At 43.1% G+C, this 18,263-nt stretch overlaps 1 protein-coding gene across 2 annotated transcripts in view; it reads left to right on the top strand.

Annotated features, from left to right (window-relative positions):
* Positions 1–11,047, top strand: part of LOC141086290 (uncharacterized) — a 380,966-nt gene extending 369,919 nt beyond the window's left edge. For both annotated transcript variants that reach the window (XM_073572238.1, XM_073572237.1), the window contains exons 8-9: positions 4,424–5,075; positions 9,474–11,047. In XM_073572238.1, the coding sequence (XP_073428339.1) occupies positions 4,424–5,073 (650 nt within the window). In that variant the 3' untranslated portion in view covers positions 5,074–5,075; positions 9,474–11,047. The remainder of the gene's footprint in view (positions 1–4,423; positions 5,076–9,473) is intronic.
* The last annotated feature ends 7,216 nt before the right edge of the window (positions 11,048–18,263 follow it).

Here is an 18,263-nt window from a genome sequence, read left to right as displayed (position 1 = left end):
GGTGGGTGGTGGAGTGGAGGGTTGGGCAGGGACTGTAGGAGCAGATGATGTTGATGGCAAGTTGTATGGGGAAGGAGTTTGGTATGGGGCAGGTTGCTGGAAGTGGGGAGATGTCTGGTACGGGGCAGGTTGCTGGAAGTGGGGAGATGTCTGGTACGGGGCAGGTTGCTGGAAGTGGGGAGATGTCTGGTACGGGGCAGGTTGCTGGAAGTGGGGAGATGTCTGGTACTGGGGAGGTTGCTGGTACTGGGGAGTTTGCAGGTACTGTGGAGGTTGCTGGTACTGGTGAGGTTGCTGGTGCTGGGGAGGTTGCTGGTGCTGGGGAGGTTGCTGGTGCTGGGGAGGTGGATGGTGCTGGGGAGGTGGATGGTGCTGGGGAGGTGGATGGTGCTGGGGAGGTGGATGGTATGTAATAGGAGGGGGAGGATGGAAAGTGGCTGGAGGTGGATGGTATGTAATAGGAGGGGGAGGATGGAAAGTGGCTGGAGGGGGTGTAGATGTAATAGGAGGGGGAGGATGGAAAGTGGCTGGAGGGGGTGTAGATGTAATAGGAGGGGGAGGATGGAAAGTGGCTGGAGGGGGTGCAGGTGGAGGAACTACTGTGGTGGGAGGAGGAGGAGGTTGGGAGGTAACTTGCTGGAGAGCAGCGTGGCATGAATGCATTACATGCATCTGCTGGGCAGGAGAGAGCGTTTCCATGCGCTCCACAACAGACCTGAAAAAGGTGTGGTTTGGCGAAGATCTTGCTTCTGAATGCATGGTTTGCAGAAGTGTCTTCACCTCCAGAATGCTGGAGTTGATCTGCTGATAGCCTGCGGATATTTGCTCTGACAAGACTTTGAGACAGTTCTGGAAAGATGCATTCAGATGCAAGAACTCTGGCGCATAAGTCTTTTCCTGACCCCTCTGCCGCTGCCGCCCAGTACCCGCAGGTGTACTAGAGGTGGCAGGGGCAGAAGGGTGGGGTAAAGGGAAAGCGATCTCCTCACCAGCAGCTTCATGTAATGTAGGCGGCCACGATGCTCCTGTGCTGGTGGATGGGACAGATGGGTCGAATGTGTGGGAAGGCTGGGAAGGTGCAGATGTAACGGGGCGGTCGAAGTGTCCCTCGGTGCCGGTCTCCTCAGGGATCGCCTCAGAAGGGTCCAATCGTGCCGGCTCCCGAGTGCTGCTCACCGTGCTGTGGAATAAAGAGAAAAAAAAACAATTAAAATACTGACATGGTATGGCCCTGGCTGAAAAAATTTTTTACATATAACATTTTTTTCACATGTGGTGTGTAATATTTACCTTCTGGTGACCATTGTTTCCCGGAGGAAAGACAGGGCTTCTGCGTACTTGTACTTGCTCCTGCGTCCTCCAGATCCACTCGGGGCCCGCATCTCTTTATTGAACTCCTTCTTGAAACGATCCCTCACAGACCGCCACCGATTCACAATTCTGTTCCCTGAAACAAGAAAGGAGTGGTTAGTATACAACATCAGTGTTTCCCAAACTCCAGTCCTCATGGTCCCCAGGGGTCATGTTTTCATGATTTCTATAGTAAATAGAAATCCTGAACACATGATCCGTGGGGACCACGAGGACTGGAGTTCGGGAAACACTGGTTTACATCAAGCAACCGGTACTGTATATACTTACGCTCTTTAATCTGGGCCCGAGCTTCGAGGTCCTCCCAGCGGCCCACAAGGAGAGAACAGATTTCCTCCCAGAGTCGTCGGGTAACAATCAGGTCAGCGTGGCGGCGGTCAGCCATATTCCAGAGCGGCTCCCTTTCTCTGACGAGATCGATGAGGCGGTCCACATCAATCCCTCCATCCTCACCGTCAGAGTCGGGAGCACGCTGTGAAGGCTGTTAAAGAAAAAGACAAAAATAACATAATTAGCCTCCACAAAAGAAATGAAATAAAAAGTGCAAAAAAACAAAGCAAAAATATTTATACTTACACGCTGGTGACCGCCGCGTTGCTGTCGCCGACGACCCTGGGAGGCACTGCGAGGACCTCTTGGCCAAGCACCAGATTGGGAAGACTAGAGAAGAAAACAAAAAAAGTTATGTCTTTGGATGTAGGCATTTGTTTGCTGTGTGTGGTCTGCAGAACATTGTTTTCTATGTGTTGTGTGTAGTGTGATGTTGTATTTCTGCGTTTGATGCAAAAAACTTACCAATTGTGAGCCCACTCCAGGTGTCTGTCCACCCCTTCCTTCTTCTTCTGGGAGCTCCTCTTCATCTTGTGATTCCTGTTTTGAAATAAAAGGCAATGAATAGACATATATTACAGAGATGATGGATTTTGGAAATAAAAACTTACCGTCAAACGCTGACGATGCGAGGGAGGGCTCCCAGAAGATGTGCTGTCCTCTTGCTGGCCAGACTCCATGGCTGTGGGTGGTGTTACAGCTGCTGCCAGTGAAGCCAGTGCTGCTGCTGCTGCTGCATCTCTTGGGCGGCTGTTGAATAAAGAGAAACAAAGGGCCAATGAATATCTTGATATTCAATAGCCCTAGTTTGGAGGAATGGGGGATTTGATAATTACCGTCTCTCATCTGCTGCTGGCCTCCCCTCCTCAGCATGTTCTATTTGCTGCTCCATTTGGGGTGGTGGTGGTGCGGATGGTGCTGCAGTGGTCTCCTGCCTTCTCCTGCGCCTGGTTGCTGTCTTGGGTGGCATGTTGGGTGTGGCTGTGGGTCCCACTGTCTTGCTTTTATATATGTCTTGTGGGCAGAGCTACTGAGCATGCTCAGACCAAAAAAACGGATCCGGCCGACGGATCCGGCTTTCGCCGGATCCGGCGCATTGCGGCGCTCATAGGCTTTCATTGTGTGAAAAAGCCGGACGCGCCGGATCCGGCGTGTCTGGCTTTTTCGACGGAGACAAAAAACGTTACAGTCACCGTTTTTTCCAGACGCCGGATCGCGACACATTGCCGGATCCGGCGAAAACCGGATGAAACGCATGGCCATCCGGCGCGATCCAGCGCAAATGCAAGTCAATGGGGGGGAAAACGGATCCGGCATTGCATTTCGCCGGATCCGGTTTCTGTCAAAAGCGCCGGATCGCGCCTGACGGCGAAAACCTGATGTGTGAAAGAGGCCTAAGCCAAAACCAGGAGAGGTACAATCACAGGAAAAGTAGAATAGAAACACGTCACCACTTTTGTATTAGTAAGCCAAAATCAGGAGTGGGTGAAAAATACAGATGTAAATACTGACCAAATAATGAACGTATGAATGTGAACCAACACTAGAAATAACACTACACTGGACTGTGGAGAGGCAAGGCAGATGGACAGGACTGTAATTAAATGACAGCAGTGTGCTGTAACAAAAATTGTTCTATTTCCCAACAAGGAAAGCCAAGTACATCCTATGTCAGGTGAGTGTTATGGAGTTCCATATAAAGTAGATTTCGGCTGTGTTATCAGCTAAAAACGTCATATGTACCCCAAAGGACACAAAATAATCATCACACAACTCCATAGATGGAAAAAGAAAATATCTCAGGTTGCAGAAAAGAGTGACATACACATTTTTTTACTTAATTATCTGAAGCACTAAATCGCAATCTATATACATGTGCTCACATGACCGCTCAGATCTATGGGGCATACACGGGAATCGTGACAGCGTGAGCTTCGCACACTGTAACAATTCATCCGTGTACAGTAATATAGAGAGAGACCGGGCAACGCCTAGAAAAGCATCATCTCTCAGTAGATCAGCACTTTGGCTGCAGATAAATAACATTTTTTGACAGGTTTTGTTTGATATTATACATTGAAACTAGAAGGACTAAATGCCATTATTGTTTCACTAATATCTAACTGTAATGTACAATATATGAAAATATAAAGGGGTTTTATGGTTTCAGAGAAACCCTGGTGCAGTATGTTTTTTTTTTCTTTCCTTTTTTAATTTGTATTTTTATTGAACAATTTTATGTTTTAACAAAGTAGTAAAAATAGACATATATTATAATGGCGTAAAGGAAGATTTTACATTGATCTTGCCATATCTGATTAGGAATTTGTTTAAAAACAAACAAACTGTGCTTTATTCACTTTCCCCTTGTTCAGCACTGAGTCTCTGCTATTTTTTGAAGCGCTGACACCACTTTGACAGTGCTGTAGCCAATTACTGAGCTCAGTGACTTTGCCCTAGTAGATGGCGCAATCTTCTGACGGGCACTGGGCTCATTGATTGGCTGCAGCGCTGTCAACATAACGTCAGCATTTCAGACAGTAACAGATACTGGGATCAGCATCAGAGACCCTGATTTGAACCAGGAGAGAGTAAGTAAAGCACCGCTTGCTTTTTAAAACAGATTGCACCTGGAGAAAAGAGTTTTCTAAAAGCAGAAAACCCCTTTAACTGCATGAGATTATGATTCCACTGATAATTCAACATGGACTTATTTTTTTAGAGGGAGTGACCATACTAGAAAAAAAGACAAAATATGCTATTGTCAATGTAAAAGGAGAATATCGTTATCAAACACGATCTTCAACAAGGAAGAATTTGCCAAAGATCCAAACCACATACAGTACTTTTTTAGAAAGTGTGAACATAATAGAAAAAAAGAGAAAATGTGCTCTGGAGAATCCAAAAAGAGAATATCGTTATCATACACGATCTTCAACAAGGAAGAATTCACCAAAGATCAAAACCACATACACTACTTTTTTAGAAAGTGTGAAGATAATAGAAAAAAAGAGAAAATGTGCTCTGGAGAATCCAAAACGAGAATATCGTTATCATACACGATCTTCAGCAAGGAAGAATTCACCAAAGATCAAAACCACATACACTACTTTTTTAGAAGGAGTGAACATAATAGAAAAAAAGAGAAAATGGGCTCTGGAGAATCCAAAACGAGAATATCGTTATCATACACGATCTTCAGCAAGGAAGAATTCACCAAAGATCAAAACCACATACACTACTTTTTTAGAAAGTGTGAAGATAATAGAAAAAAAGAGAAAATGTGCTCTGGAGAATCCAAAACGAGAATATCGTTATCATACACGATCTTCAGCAAGGAAGAATTCACAAAAGATCAACACCAGAAAATAGTGGTAAATATATCCTTCATTGTTTTTGACTTCTGAGATATCTAACCCCTTAGAGACCGATTAATAACTTAAATTAATAACTCTGGAAAGCTTCAGCATATCCCATTGATTTTGAGATTGTTTTTCTGTGACACATTTTGGTCTTTTTATGTTTATAAAATATATCAGAATTTTTATAAAAATTTCAGAAAATTACGGTAGCAATTTTCAAACTTTGATTATTCCTTTAATCTAGATAGTCATACTACACAAAGTCATTAATACATAACATTATCCTCATGTCTACTTTACATCAATACCATTTGAGAAATGGTCTTTTATTTTGTTAGCATTTTAGAAAATTTAACAACGTAGCAGTAATTTTTCTTTTTTTCAAGGAAATTCTAAAATTTCCTGGTAGAAGGCCACGCTGACTTTGGTCTTGACAAAACACAGTGGACCAACACCAGCAGATGACATGGCTCCCCAAACCACCACTGTTTGTGGAAACTTCACACTAGACCTTAAGCAGCTTGGATTGTCTGTGTGTTAGGCGTCTGGTTTCTACGTCTGCTCTGCAGGAATCCAGAGCCTCACATTCTGTGGTCTCCTGCAGAGAAGATTACTTTGCTGCAGACAGCTCCAGAGACTAAGTTCCTCTGTGCTCATACTGGGCATGCTCATGAGACGATCTCCCATTGGAGATCGGGAGTCATGTGCCCAGGTCCTGCTCCAGATCTCATTGGTCCATCTCAGAGATCTGGAAGGTCCCGCATGGCTATAAAAAGCACGCATGACCGTTCGGCCATGCGCTAGTATAGACTATACTTGCTATGTGTGAATGGTGACGGATGTATGATTCTGGTGACTGACTTATTAAGAAACCTCTTCCCTCTGATATTACGCATGTGGATAGGGAATTAGTTCAGCAGTCAGCGCCAGTCAGTGGCAAGCCTTTGGCCACTGTGCACACCGCACCTCTGTGCTAGCGACCGACATTGCACCTGCTTTGTAGCTGTGTCGTCCTGCGGCAGTGTCCTACGCCGCGCTGCAGTTGCAGCCCTTCTTGGCGCTTGCAGTAGCGACGCCACACACACGATAGGTCTAGACGGACGCAGCTCCTCTGTCTTAGGTCCTACTTCTGTGACCTGATACCGTGTGTGCATTTACCTGAGGCCTGTGATACTAACAGGCTCAGTGTTTTTGTATATTTATGTTGCGGTGCCTCTGTGTGTGAACAGAGCCCGCTTTGCGCACTTCGCGTGAAGTCTAACCCGTGCGCATTATACCGCCATATTGCTTGTCTGTCATTACCTAGCAGCGGTGTAACATCTACTGCACGGTGGACCCCGAGTGGCAAACACACTTTATTATTTATTTTTATTTAGTATGTGCCGCCGCTCCTAACATTATACTAGCGCCAGGGTCTGGCTAGTGATGGCAGAACAGCAGCAACTCTTACAGTATATTCGGCAGCTGGAGGGTCGGTTGGCTACTCTTGAGAGTGCTATCTCAGCTGTGAAATCCACTGAAGCTGCTGTACAAGCAATCGCAGACGTGGTTTCACGTATGTCCACGTCCTCCCAAGCGCCGACAGTTACCCGCCTCCCGTTGCCCGATAAATTTTCTGGCGATGGCGCTTCCTGTAGGGGTTTCGTCAGCCAGTGCTCTATCCAGCTGGAGTTACTGGCTGCGCGATTCCCTACGGAACGGGCCAAGGTGGGGTTTATTGTTTCCCTTCTGTCGGGCAAGGCGTTGGAGTGGGCTACGCCACTATGGGAGCGTGGTGACGCAGAGGTTCGGACCGCTGCTCAGTTTTTAACAGCTATTAAGCAGGTCTTCCTGGGACCATGGGTCACGCACGACACCTCTCTCCAGCTACTTGCTTTGACTCAGGGATCCCTCTCAGTTAGTCAGTATGCCGTTCGTTTTCGGACACTGGCTTCCAAGCTGGAGTGGTCTGCCAAAGCCCTCTTCCCTGTGTTTTGGAGAGGTTTGGCGCAGCATGTTAAGGATGCTCTCTCTACCAGAGAGGTTCCTGCAAGTTTGGAAGAGCTGATTGCCATTTCCACACGCATTGATCTCCGTTTTTCGAAGCGTGGCCTGGAGCGTGCTCAATCCAAACAGAAGGTTACCTCGGCTCCCAACTTTTTTGAGCCTCTGGAACCACCCCAGCCAGAGACTCCACTCCCAGAACCCATGGATGTGTCTCGCACCATTCTCGAGGCGCGTCCAGCACAAAACTCCATTTGCGGTTACCATTGTCAACACGCTGTTCCCCAGGATAACAATGGTCAAACTCTGTGCCTCCGGGCAAGACCTTTGTCCCCCCTCACCTTCGGCCGAAGGTTCTCGCGTGGGCACACGCGTCCAGGGCGGGTGGTCACTGTGGCTACGTGCAGACCACAAAACTCCTGGCAGCGTCTTATTGGTGGCCGCACAGGGCACGGGACATTAAAAAATATATTCAGGCATGCGCCTCGTGCTCGGGTTAGCCTCCTTAAACAGAGAGTGAAGACGTCTGCCGACACACCGTGGCGTTCCACTTCAACTTATGCCCCGGGAGGTTTTGCCGCTCCCGATGTCTCCCACGTGTCCCTTCTTAAACCTGGCGATCTTGCCGCCTCTGATACCTTCCACGTGTCCCAGTTTTCCGTGTCACCTAACAGGACATCAGACTTGCCTTCAGACGAGTTTGAGGCCTATGCCTCTGATGGGCACAAGGTGGTGGATTGGAAGGCTCAGAGGGGAGGGGGACCTAGGAGAGGGGGTAGTGTTAGGCATCAGGTTTCTGCATCTGCTCTGCAGGAATCCAGAGCCTCACATTCTGTGGTCTCCTGCTGTCTATCTACTGCAGAGAAGATTACTTGGCAGCAGACCGCTCTAGAGACTAAGTTCCTCTGTGCTCATACTGGGCATGCTCATGAGACGATCTCCCATTGGAGATCGGGAGTCATGTGCCCAGGTCCTGCTCCAGATCTCATTGGTCCATCTCGGAGATCTGGAAGGTCCCGCATGGCTATAAAAAGCACACATGACCGTTTGGCCATGTGCTAGTATAGACTATACTTGCTATGTGTGAATGGTGACGGATGTATGATTCTGGTGACTGACTTATTAAGAAACCCCTTCCCTCTGATATTACGCATGTGGATAGGGAATTAGTTCAGCAGTCAACGCCAGTCAGTGGCAAGCCTTTGGCCACTGTGCACACCGCACCTCTGTGCTAGCGTCCAACATTGCGCCTGCTTTGTAGCTGTGTCGTCCTGTGGCAGTGTCCTACGCCGCGCTGCAGTTGCAGCCCTTCTTGGCGCTCGCAGTAGCGATGCCGCACACACGGTAGGTCTAGACGGACGCAGCTCCTCTGTCTTAGGTCCTGCTCCTGTGACCTGATACCGTTTGTGCATTTACCTGAGGCCTGTGATACTAACAGGCTCAGTGTTTTTGTATGTTTATGCTGCAGCGCCTCTGTGTGTGAACAGAGTCTGCTTTGCTCACTTCGGATGAAGTCTAACCCGTGCGCATTATACTGTCATATTGCTTGTCTGTCATTACCTAGCAGCGGTGTAACATCTACTGCACGGTGGACTCCAAGTGGCGAACGCACTTTATTATTTATTTTTATTTAGTGCGTTCCACCGTTCCTAACACTTTCTCTCCACTCTTCCTCCAGACTCTGAGACTTTGATTTCCAAGGTCTAGTGTGACGTTTCTACAATCAGTGATGATTTGGGGAGCCATGTCATCTGCTGGTGTTGGTCCACTGTGTTTTATCAAGACCAAAGTCAGTGCAGCCATCTACCAGGAAATTTTAGAGCACTTCATGCTTCCCTCTGCTGACAAGCTTATTGGAGAAGGAAATTTCATTCTCCACACCTGTCCACACTGCCAAAAGCACCAATTCCTGGTTTAAAAACAACAGTATCACTGTGCTTGATTGGCGAGCAAACTCTTCTGACCTTAATCCCATAGAGAATCTATGAAGTATTGTCAAGAAGATGAGAGACACCAGACCCAACAATGCAGATGAGCTGAGGCTGCTATCAAAGTAAACTGGGCTTCCATAACACCTCAGCAGTGCCGCAGACTGATCGCCTCCATGCCACGCCACATTGATGCAGTAATTGATGCCAAATGAGCCCCGACCAAGTATTGAGTGAATTTACTAAACATACATTTCCGCAGGCCAACATTTCAAATTTTAAAATCATTCTTTCAAGGTGGTGTTATAAAGTATACTAATTTACTGAGATAATTACTTTTGGGTTTTCATTGGCTGTAAACCATAATCATCAACATTAACAGAAATAAATACTTGAAATAGATCACACTGTTTGTAATGACTCTATATAATATATGAGTTTTACTTTTTGTATTGAAGAACTGAAATAAATTAACTTTTTGATGATATTCTAATTTTAGGAGATGCACCTGTATATCAGAAAGCCCCAAACAAGACCCCTTTTGTAAAGCTTCAATATGCAAGTTATTTAAAATCTAATTCGGGACATTTATTAACCCAGCAGGAGCTTCAAGAGAAATAATGTTAACTTTTTTTTTACTAAGTTTACTTAAAATTTACTAAAGTTGCTTGAACCCTGAATTTTTCAATTTCACAAGGGTAACAGAATAACACGGACTCCAAAATTTGTTGTCCAATTACTCGTGAGTAGAAAGATTTCCTAAGTCCAGCTCACCGTTGAAGACATGCTAGGTGTTCAAAGCACGGAAATCGCTACGTCAAAGCATGAAGCAATCACATGCACAATGGAAAATCCAGCTCAATGGACTTGTGAACAAACTTTTTTATTTTATTTATGAAACTGCTCAGCAGAGGATAAGAACAGATTTGGCACTACAAGTCACATAATATGCGACATTGAAGCATTTCAGATGACTGCGCACCCTTAATCATGATTAGTGATGGGCGAACCACTGGATGTTCAGGTCCAGCGGGTTCGGCCAAACAGTTAAAAAAAAAAGATTAGTTTGGGAACCTGGACCCCATTCACATGAATGGGGGACCCAAACATGCATTGTTTGCCATGCTGTAATCTCCGTTAAAGCGCTGCAAACACTACCTCTGATCGGCAGTAAAATCATTATCTCAGGTCAGGGAGCCGCTACTCCCATGCTGTCAAATGACTTTGTGAGCCCGCAGTTGTGACCGGAGGTAAAAAGTTTACCTCCAGTCATAGGCTTCAGCTGATAGGACTACTACTCCTATCAGCCTACGCTTGCTGTCATTAATAACATTCATCAGCCTGCTCTATAAATAAACAACAAAAAAATGACATGGGTTCCCCTCTATTTTTGATAATCAGCCAGGCAAGACTTACAGCTGTGGGCTGCAACCCTCATTTGTCAGTTTTATTATGGCTGATTATCAAGAATAGAGGAATCGCCATGCGTTTTTTTTAAATTATTTTAATAATTTCTTTTAAAATGGTGTGGGATCCCCCCATTTTTTGACAACCAGCCAAGCTAAAGCAGACAGCTGGGGGGCTGGTATTCTCAGGCTACTAAGGGACCATGGATAATGGTCCACCCCAGCCTAAAAATTGCAGCCCGCAGCTTCCCCAGAAAAGGTGCATCTATTAGATATTCCAATTCTGGCGCTCTGACCGGCTCTTCCCTCTAGACCTGTGGCGGTGGCAAGTGTGGTTTATATTTGTGGGGTTGATGTCACCTTCGTATTGTCAGGGGACATCAAGGTCATGGGTTAGTAATGGATAGGCATCATAAGATGCCTATCCAGTTCTAACCTATAGTCATATTGTTAATAATCACATAGCCAGAATAAAGTCCTTTATTTGAAATAAAAAGACACAATTTTACTTATTTAAATATAACAAACACCATTATACTTACCTAATGCCAATTCCATTGAAGCCCTAATCCCCTAAATAAAATATAAATAAAAAACAACCATATCCCCCTCACCTCTCCAACTTCTGTCCCACGCCGTAATCCATGTCAAGGATAAATGGTTTTCAATCTGGATAGTGCCAAAATGTGACCGTACAGGCTGAAAACCATGGGAGAGTCAGCTGCTGTGAGCACTGCTTCAGTGACTAGTGGTGACGTTATCAAGGTTACCACAAGTCACTCAGGCTGTGTTCTCAGCCGGGCCAATGAACTGCGGTGACCTGAGTGAGATTACCGTTAGCACCCCAAGAAAAAGTCTAACGGTACTGTGCTGAGCGCAGTGAGTTCACCACAGTTCACAGTAAGAAATTTCTCAAAGTGAACTGCAGTAGAACTCACTGAGCTCAGCGCTGCATCATGGGAATTTTTCTCAGGGTGCTAGCAGTGATCTCACTCAGGTTACCGCAGTTCATTGGCCAAGCTGAGAACACAGCCTCATTGACTTTCAGTAACCTTGATAACATCACCGCTAGTCACTGAAGCTGCACTCGCAGCAGCTCATTCTCCCGTGGTTCTCAGCCTGGACAATCGCATCTTGGCACTGTCGAGATTGGAAACCATTGGCATGGGACAGAACGTCAAGGCAAGTGAGGGATGTGGTTGTTTTTACAGGAGAAAACTGCTTCAATGGAATGGGCATTATGTGAGTATTTTTTATGTTTACTATTTTGTTTTTAACAGGGGACAAGGGCTTCAATGGAATGGGCATTATGTGAGTATGACTGCTTGTTATTTTTAAATAACGTAAAACAATGTCTTTTTATTTCAAATAAAGGACTTTATTCTTGCTATGAGTTTATTTACAATATGATCATAGGATTAATAATGGAGAGGCATCTTATAGACGCCTCTCAATTATTAATCTGTGAGCTTGATGTCACCTGATAATACAAATGTTTGACATCAACCCCACAAATATTACCCCAGTAATATATGCACCTTCTCTGTGCAGGCTGCAGACTGCTATTTTTAGGTGGAGGGGCAATATACATGGTCCCTTACCAGCCTGAGAATACCAGTTCATAGCTGGCTTGAGCATGGCTGGTTGTCAAAAATGGGGGTTACCCCACGCCATTTTTTTAAATTATTTATTTAAAATAATTTTAAAAAATGAGTGGGTATCCCTTTATTTTTGATAACCAGCAATGCTAAAGCTGACAGGTGAGGGTTGCAGTCCGCTTCTGTCAGTTTTGCCTGGCTGGTTATCAAAAATACAGGTGAATCCATGCCATTTTCATTATTTTATTTATTTATAACACAGGTGACAGCTGATGTATACTCCCATCAGCCGGTGCCTGCTCTAGCTGTTATCAGCTACAGCAGGCATAGGACGATGGGAGTAGTACTCCCATCAGATGACGCCTCTGTGACTGGAGGTAAACAGATGACAGTGTAGGAGCCACAGCACTCTGACCTGTGGTAATAATCTTAACTTTACTGTTTGGGTTCGCCCATCTGAAATCATGATGTCCAATATTTGGTGAGTAACTCTTATACTAAGTTCCTGTGAATACACAGATGTGCTGATTAATTAGCATAGTTAATTGCTTTAAACAGTAAGAACCTAATACCACTGAGTATGGTGGAGGATGATGCCGACAGGGTGCCAAATGGAAATGATATATGCAGCAACACGTGAAAATAGATAAAAACACCTTTATTAAAATGTGAATGGGTGTACACTTAGAATGAATAAAAAGGCATCCCAAATAAATGCGTAGTGTTGAATTATAATAAACTTCAACATGGGGTTAAATAAATACCCATATAAAACAGGCTCAATGCTATACAGGTAAAAAATGACTATACACTTCTTAAAGCCCCCAGAAAATTGTGCATACAATGTGCAATAACACCAAATTGTGCAATAAACAATGCGATAATAAACAATAAAAAATGATAATAAATGACCAAAAAATATATATATACAGTGTACAAATAATGACCACTGCTGTGCATACAAAGTGCAATAAAACAAGATTGTGCAATGAAAGATGAATGATGAATAAATAATGTGCAGTGCACAATTAGAAGGATGACACTACTGTGGTGCCACACAGTGTGAAAAAAGGAAAAGAAATGGGAGCTGGGAGTGAACAAGGAGATACCTAAAGAGCCAGTAATTGGTGCCTGGGAATGCCTGAGAACGCGCCCCGATGCGCGTTTCGGAATGGATCTTCCTTCGTCAGGGGGTGGGTATATGACTGGTCAGTACATCCTTATATACTGGACTGATTAGCGGGCAGGTCACATAACGGCGCATGCGCCGCCACCGCAACCCGGAAGACCCATCGCGCGCGGCGTCACATGACCAAGCACCGCCGGGTAAACCCGGCGTGTCCGGCCATGAAGAGACGCCATCGCCATGTAAACAACCGGCGCCGAGGCGGCGCATGCGCACCAGTGCCCGTCCACAAGAAATTGAGGGGCTATGTAAGTGCAGCTGTTGCCGCAGGAAACCTCATAACTTGACACATCACTGCAATGGATATATGACTAGTGGGGACAAGATTATGGAAAATATACATATATATATATATATATATATATATATAAATAAAAATAAATGGTGATGAAAAACAGGACATGAAAAATAATAACAATTGAATAAGTATGTGCAATAATGACAATTAATATAATTACATACCATAAAAGGAGAATTACATGAAGTGCACAATCACATGAAAAACAATATGTGTTAGAAAAATAAATAAATAAAAATAAAAAAATAATAAAAAATAAATAAAATATAAAATAAAAAATAAAAAGTAAAAAATAAAAAGTAATAAAAATAAATATAAAAATAAAATACGTGCATATTAGATATATATGTGTAAGAAATAATAATATAACAATTAATATAATAACATGCCAGAAATTATAAAGTGCAAAGTATGTGAATGCTGTTTCAACATCCAAATACCATAATATAATGTGTATATGCAATATATATGCACGCAAATCTTGTCGCTTTTTCTTGTTAATCAATGTGAATGATCCACCATGACACAGATGCCGACCAGACCATCTAAAATAAATATACAAAATGTGTAAAATGTTAATAAGTGTACAAAATGTAATTTCATAAAAATGGAATAAAAGAAAGACTCTCATTCAAACCCAGTGGGGACACAGTATTCAGTGTCCAAATCCACTGGGTTTCTAACTGAGCAAGACGTTTGCTGACATTGCCTCCCCTGATCCCCTTACAAATCATATCAATGCCAGACACCTTTAATAAAGTAGGATCACAGTTGTGATACATTTTAAAATGTTTTGGCAAGGTTTTAAGGGAGGCAATGTCTTCAACCTCCCCAGCTGCCTTTATGCCCAAGACATGCTCGCGAACCCTCACCTTGAGCTGGCGGGTGGTAAGGCCAACGTAGATGAGGGAACACAGGCATGTAGCATAGTAAATCACAGCTGTTGATGAACAGGTGATGGATTTTTTGATATTGTAGACACGCAATCCATCAGAACTGGTAAAAGAATGGGCTCTGACAATATTACAACAGGCAACGCAAGAACCGCAGGGTTTGCACCCCGCGGGTCGTGTGTATTGAGTCATAAAATTATTTGCCGGTATAGGAATATAATGACTTTTAACCAACCGGTCACCAAGATTTGATGATCTGCGAAAAGCAATGTTTGGGTAGTCGCCTGCTATACCCACGTTCAAGAAATCTCTCTTTTAATAGATCAGCCTGTTTTAAAAAATCGGTGTCTGTAGAACAAATCCGTCTTAAACGTAGGAATTGTCCGATGGGAATTGAATTTATAAGAGTACGAGGGTGGGAGGATGAAGCGTGGAGAAGTGCGTTAACAGAGGTGTGTTTTCTAAATAAGTCTGTCTGAAGATAATTGTCCGAATCCCTCCTCACTAGGACATCAAGGAACTCGATGGTTTTCAAATCGCTGTGATGTGTAAGATGTACATTGATATTATTAGAATTTAATACATCAATAAAATCAGGTAACACACCGATGGGATCCTGCCAAATAAAGAAAATATCGTCAATGTAGCGTGTCCAAAAAAGAACACGCTCCATTTGTTCAATCTTTCCAGATAAAAAAAAGGTCCCTTTCCCACAGACCCAGGAACAGGTTGGCATATGATGGGGCAAAGGAAGCACCCATGGCTGTTCCCTGGGTCTGTAGGAAAAAGATATCCTTAAAAATAAAAAAAATTGTGTGACAACGCAAACTCTAATAAATTAATAAAAAATATGATAAAAGCTCGTGAAAAGGAAGAATGTTGTAAAAAATAGGACACAGCCGCTATCCCATCGGTGTGCTTGATGTTAGTGTATAAAGGTTCAACGTCACATGTGACAAAAGAAGAATCTTCATCGATATGCAAACCATCGACTTTCCTGAGAAAATCATTGGTATCCCTAGTATATGATGGGAGGGCAATAACAAATGGTTGTAAAATATGGTCAATATATTTATTTACATTTTCTAAAAAGTTTCCCCTCCCCGATATGATGGGCCTGCCAGGTGGTATCTCTTTATTTTTATGGATTTTGGGTAGCAGATATAGGGTGGGAACAGTGGGTTCATGAACTTGTAAGGCCAGAAAGAGGTCATTAGAAATAATATCATCTTCTTTAGCATCATTCAGTAATTTTTTCAATACAGCCTGGAATTTCAAAAGAGGATTGAACGTCAGTCTCTTATAACAATCCAAATTATTTAGCTGACGAAATGCCTCATTTTCGTACATGACTTTGGGCCATACCACCACATTCCCACCCTTATCCGCTGGTTTAAAAATCACATCCTGGACAAATTCTCTCCTCTTTACTCAAATTGTCTGCATGACTATACGAGGGAATTTTTTGAAACTCACTGCTTACAGTCCTGACAAAAATATCTATATTAGAACATGAAGATAATGGAGGGAATTTGGTAGATGATTTTTTAATGACACCTGGTACCTCACCTTCATTGGTGTTATGTTCTTTCGCTAATTGTTCAAGATCAGCTATCGCCTTCTGTTCTGCCTCTGTTGGAAAGAGTTTAGAATCATCCGGATTATGATATATACGTTTAAATAACAGCCTCCTAGCAAACAGATGTAAATCTTTGACTGCAGTAAAGCAGTCAAAGTTTGCTGTAGGGCAAAACATAAGCCTTCTAAGTAATATATCCATCTCCAAAGAAATCTTGTCCCCACTAGTCATATATCCATTGCAGTGATGTGTCAAGTTATGAGGTTTCCTGCGGCAACAGCTGCACTTACATAGCCCCTCAATTTCTTGTGGACGGGCACTGGTGCACATGCGCCGCCTCGGCGCCGGTTGTTTACATGGCTACGGCGTCTCTTCATGGCCGGACACGCCGGGTTTACCCGGCGGTGCTTGGTCATGTGACGCCGCGCGCGATGTGTCTTCCGGGTCGCGGTGGCGGCGCATGCGCCGTTATGTGACCTGCCCACTAATCAGTCCAGTATATAAGGATGTACCGACCAGTCATATACCCACCCCCTGACGAAGGAAGATCCATTCCGAAACGCGCATCGGGGCGCGTTCTCAGGCATTCCCAGGCACCTATTACTGGCTCATTAGGTATCTCCTTGTTCACTCCCAGCTCCCATTTCTTTTCCTTTTTTCACACTGTGTGGCACCACAGTAGTGTCATCCTTCTAATTGTGCACTGCACATTATTTATTCATCATTCATCTTTCATTGCACAATCTTGTTTTATTGCACTTTGTATGCACAGCAGTGGTCATTATTTGTACACTGTATATATATATTTTTTGGTCATTTATTATCATTTTTTATTGTTTATTATCGCATTCTTTATTGCACAATTTGGTGTTATTGCACATTGTATGCACAATTTTCTTGGGGCTTTAAGAAGTGTATAGTCATTTTTTACCTGTATAGCATTGAGCCTGTTTTATATGGGTATTTATTTAACCCCATGTTGAAGTTTATTATAATTCAACACTACGCATTTATTTGGGATGCATTTTTATTCATTCTAAGTGTACACCCATTCACATTTTAATAAAGGTGTTTTTATCTATTTTCACGTGTTGCTGCATATATCATTTCCATTTGGCACCCTGTCGCCATCATCCTCCACCATACTCAGTGGTATTAGGTTCTTCTACCGGATGGTCTGCCATCCATATTTTTAGAGGGGTTGTGGATTTTTATTATTATTTTATTATCAAGTATCAGAATATTACCCTCATTGTTCTAAGTGTTGCTTAAAACAGTGAAGACACATGTGTAAAATACATACAAAATAAGTAAAAACCCAAAACTGGCTGAATTAAAACAGTCTTTGAACAGGACATAACCAATCGTGAATGCCAATAGAATTAAATTAATTTACTACTCTTTCAAAAGTGTGTGAAACAACAACTGTTTAACCCTTTCGCACCAGAGACTGGTTTTGCCTTCGTGACCGGGCCAATTTTTTCAATTCTGACCAGTGTCACTTTATAAGGTCATAACTCTAGAACACTTTAACTGATCCTGGTGATTCTGTTTTTTCGTGACATATTGGACTTCATGATAGTGGTAAAATTTCTTTGATATGACTTGCGTTTATTTGTTAAAAAAAATGGAAATTTGGCGAAAATTTTGAAATTATTAAACTTTTAATTTTTATGCCCTTAAATCATAACGTCATATTGCACAAAATAGTTAATAACATTTCCCACATGTCTACTTTACATCTGCACAATTTTGGAAACAAAGTTTTTTTTTTGCTAAGAAGTTATAGGGGTTAAAAGTTGACGAGTGATTTTTCATTTTTCAACAAAAGTTATAAAACCTTTTTTTAGGGACCACCTCATATTTGAAATGAGTTTGGGGGGTCAATATGACAGATAATACCCAAAAGTGACACCATTCTAAAAACTGCACCCCTCAAGGTACTCAAAACCACATTCAAGAAGTTTATTAACCCTTCAGGTGCTTGACATGAATTAATGGAATGTGGAAGGAAAAAATAAACATTTAACTTTTTTTCACAAACATTTTACTTCAGAACCATTTTTTTTTTATTTTCACAAGTGTAAAAAGAGAAAATGAACCACAATATTTTTTTTGCAATTTCTCATGAATACACCGATACCCCATATGTGGGGGTAAACCACTGTTTGGGTGCACATCAGAATTCGGAAGGGAAGGAGCGCCGTTTGACTTTTTCAATGCAGAATTGGCTGTAATTGAGATCAGACACCATGTCACGTTTGGAGAGCCCCTGATGTGCCTAAACAGTGGAAACCCCCCCACAAGTGACACCATTTTGGAAACTAGA

Source organism: Dendrobates tinctorius, unplaced genomic scaffold (genome assembly GCF_039654945.1).
Source record: "Dendrobates tinctorius isolate UK_male_01 unplaced genomic scaffold, ASM3965494v1 ptg000031l, whole genome shotgun sequence".
NCBI lineage: Eukaryota > Metazoa > Chordata > Amphibia > Anura > Dendrobatidae > Dendrobates > Dendrobates tinctorius.
This window is presented reverse-complemented; position numbering and strand designations above follow the sequence as displayed.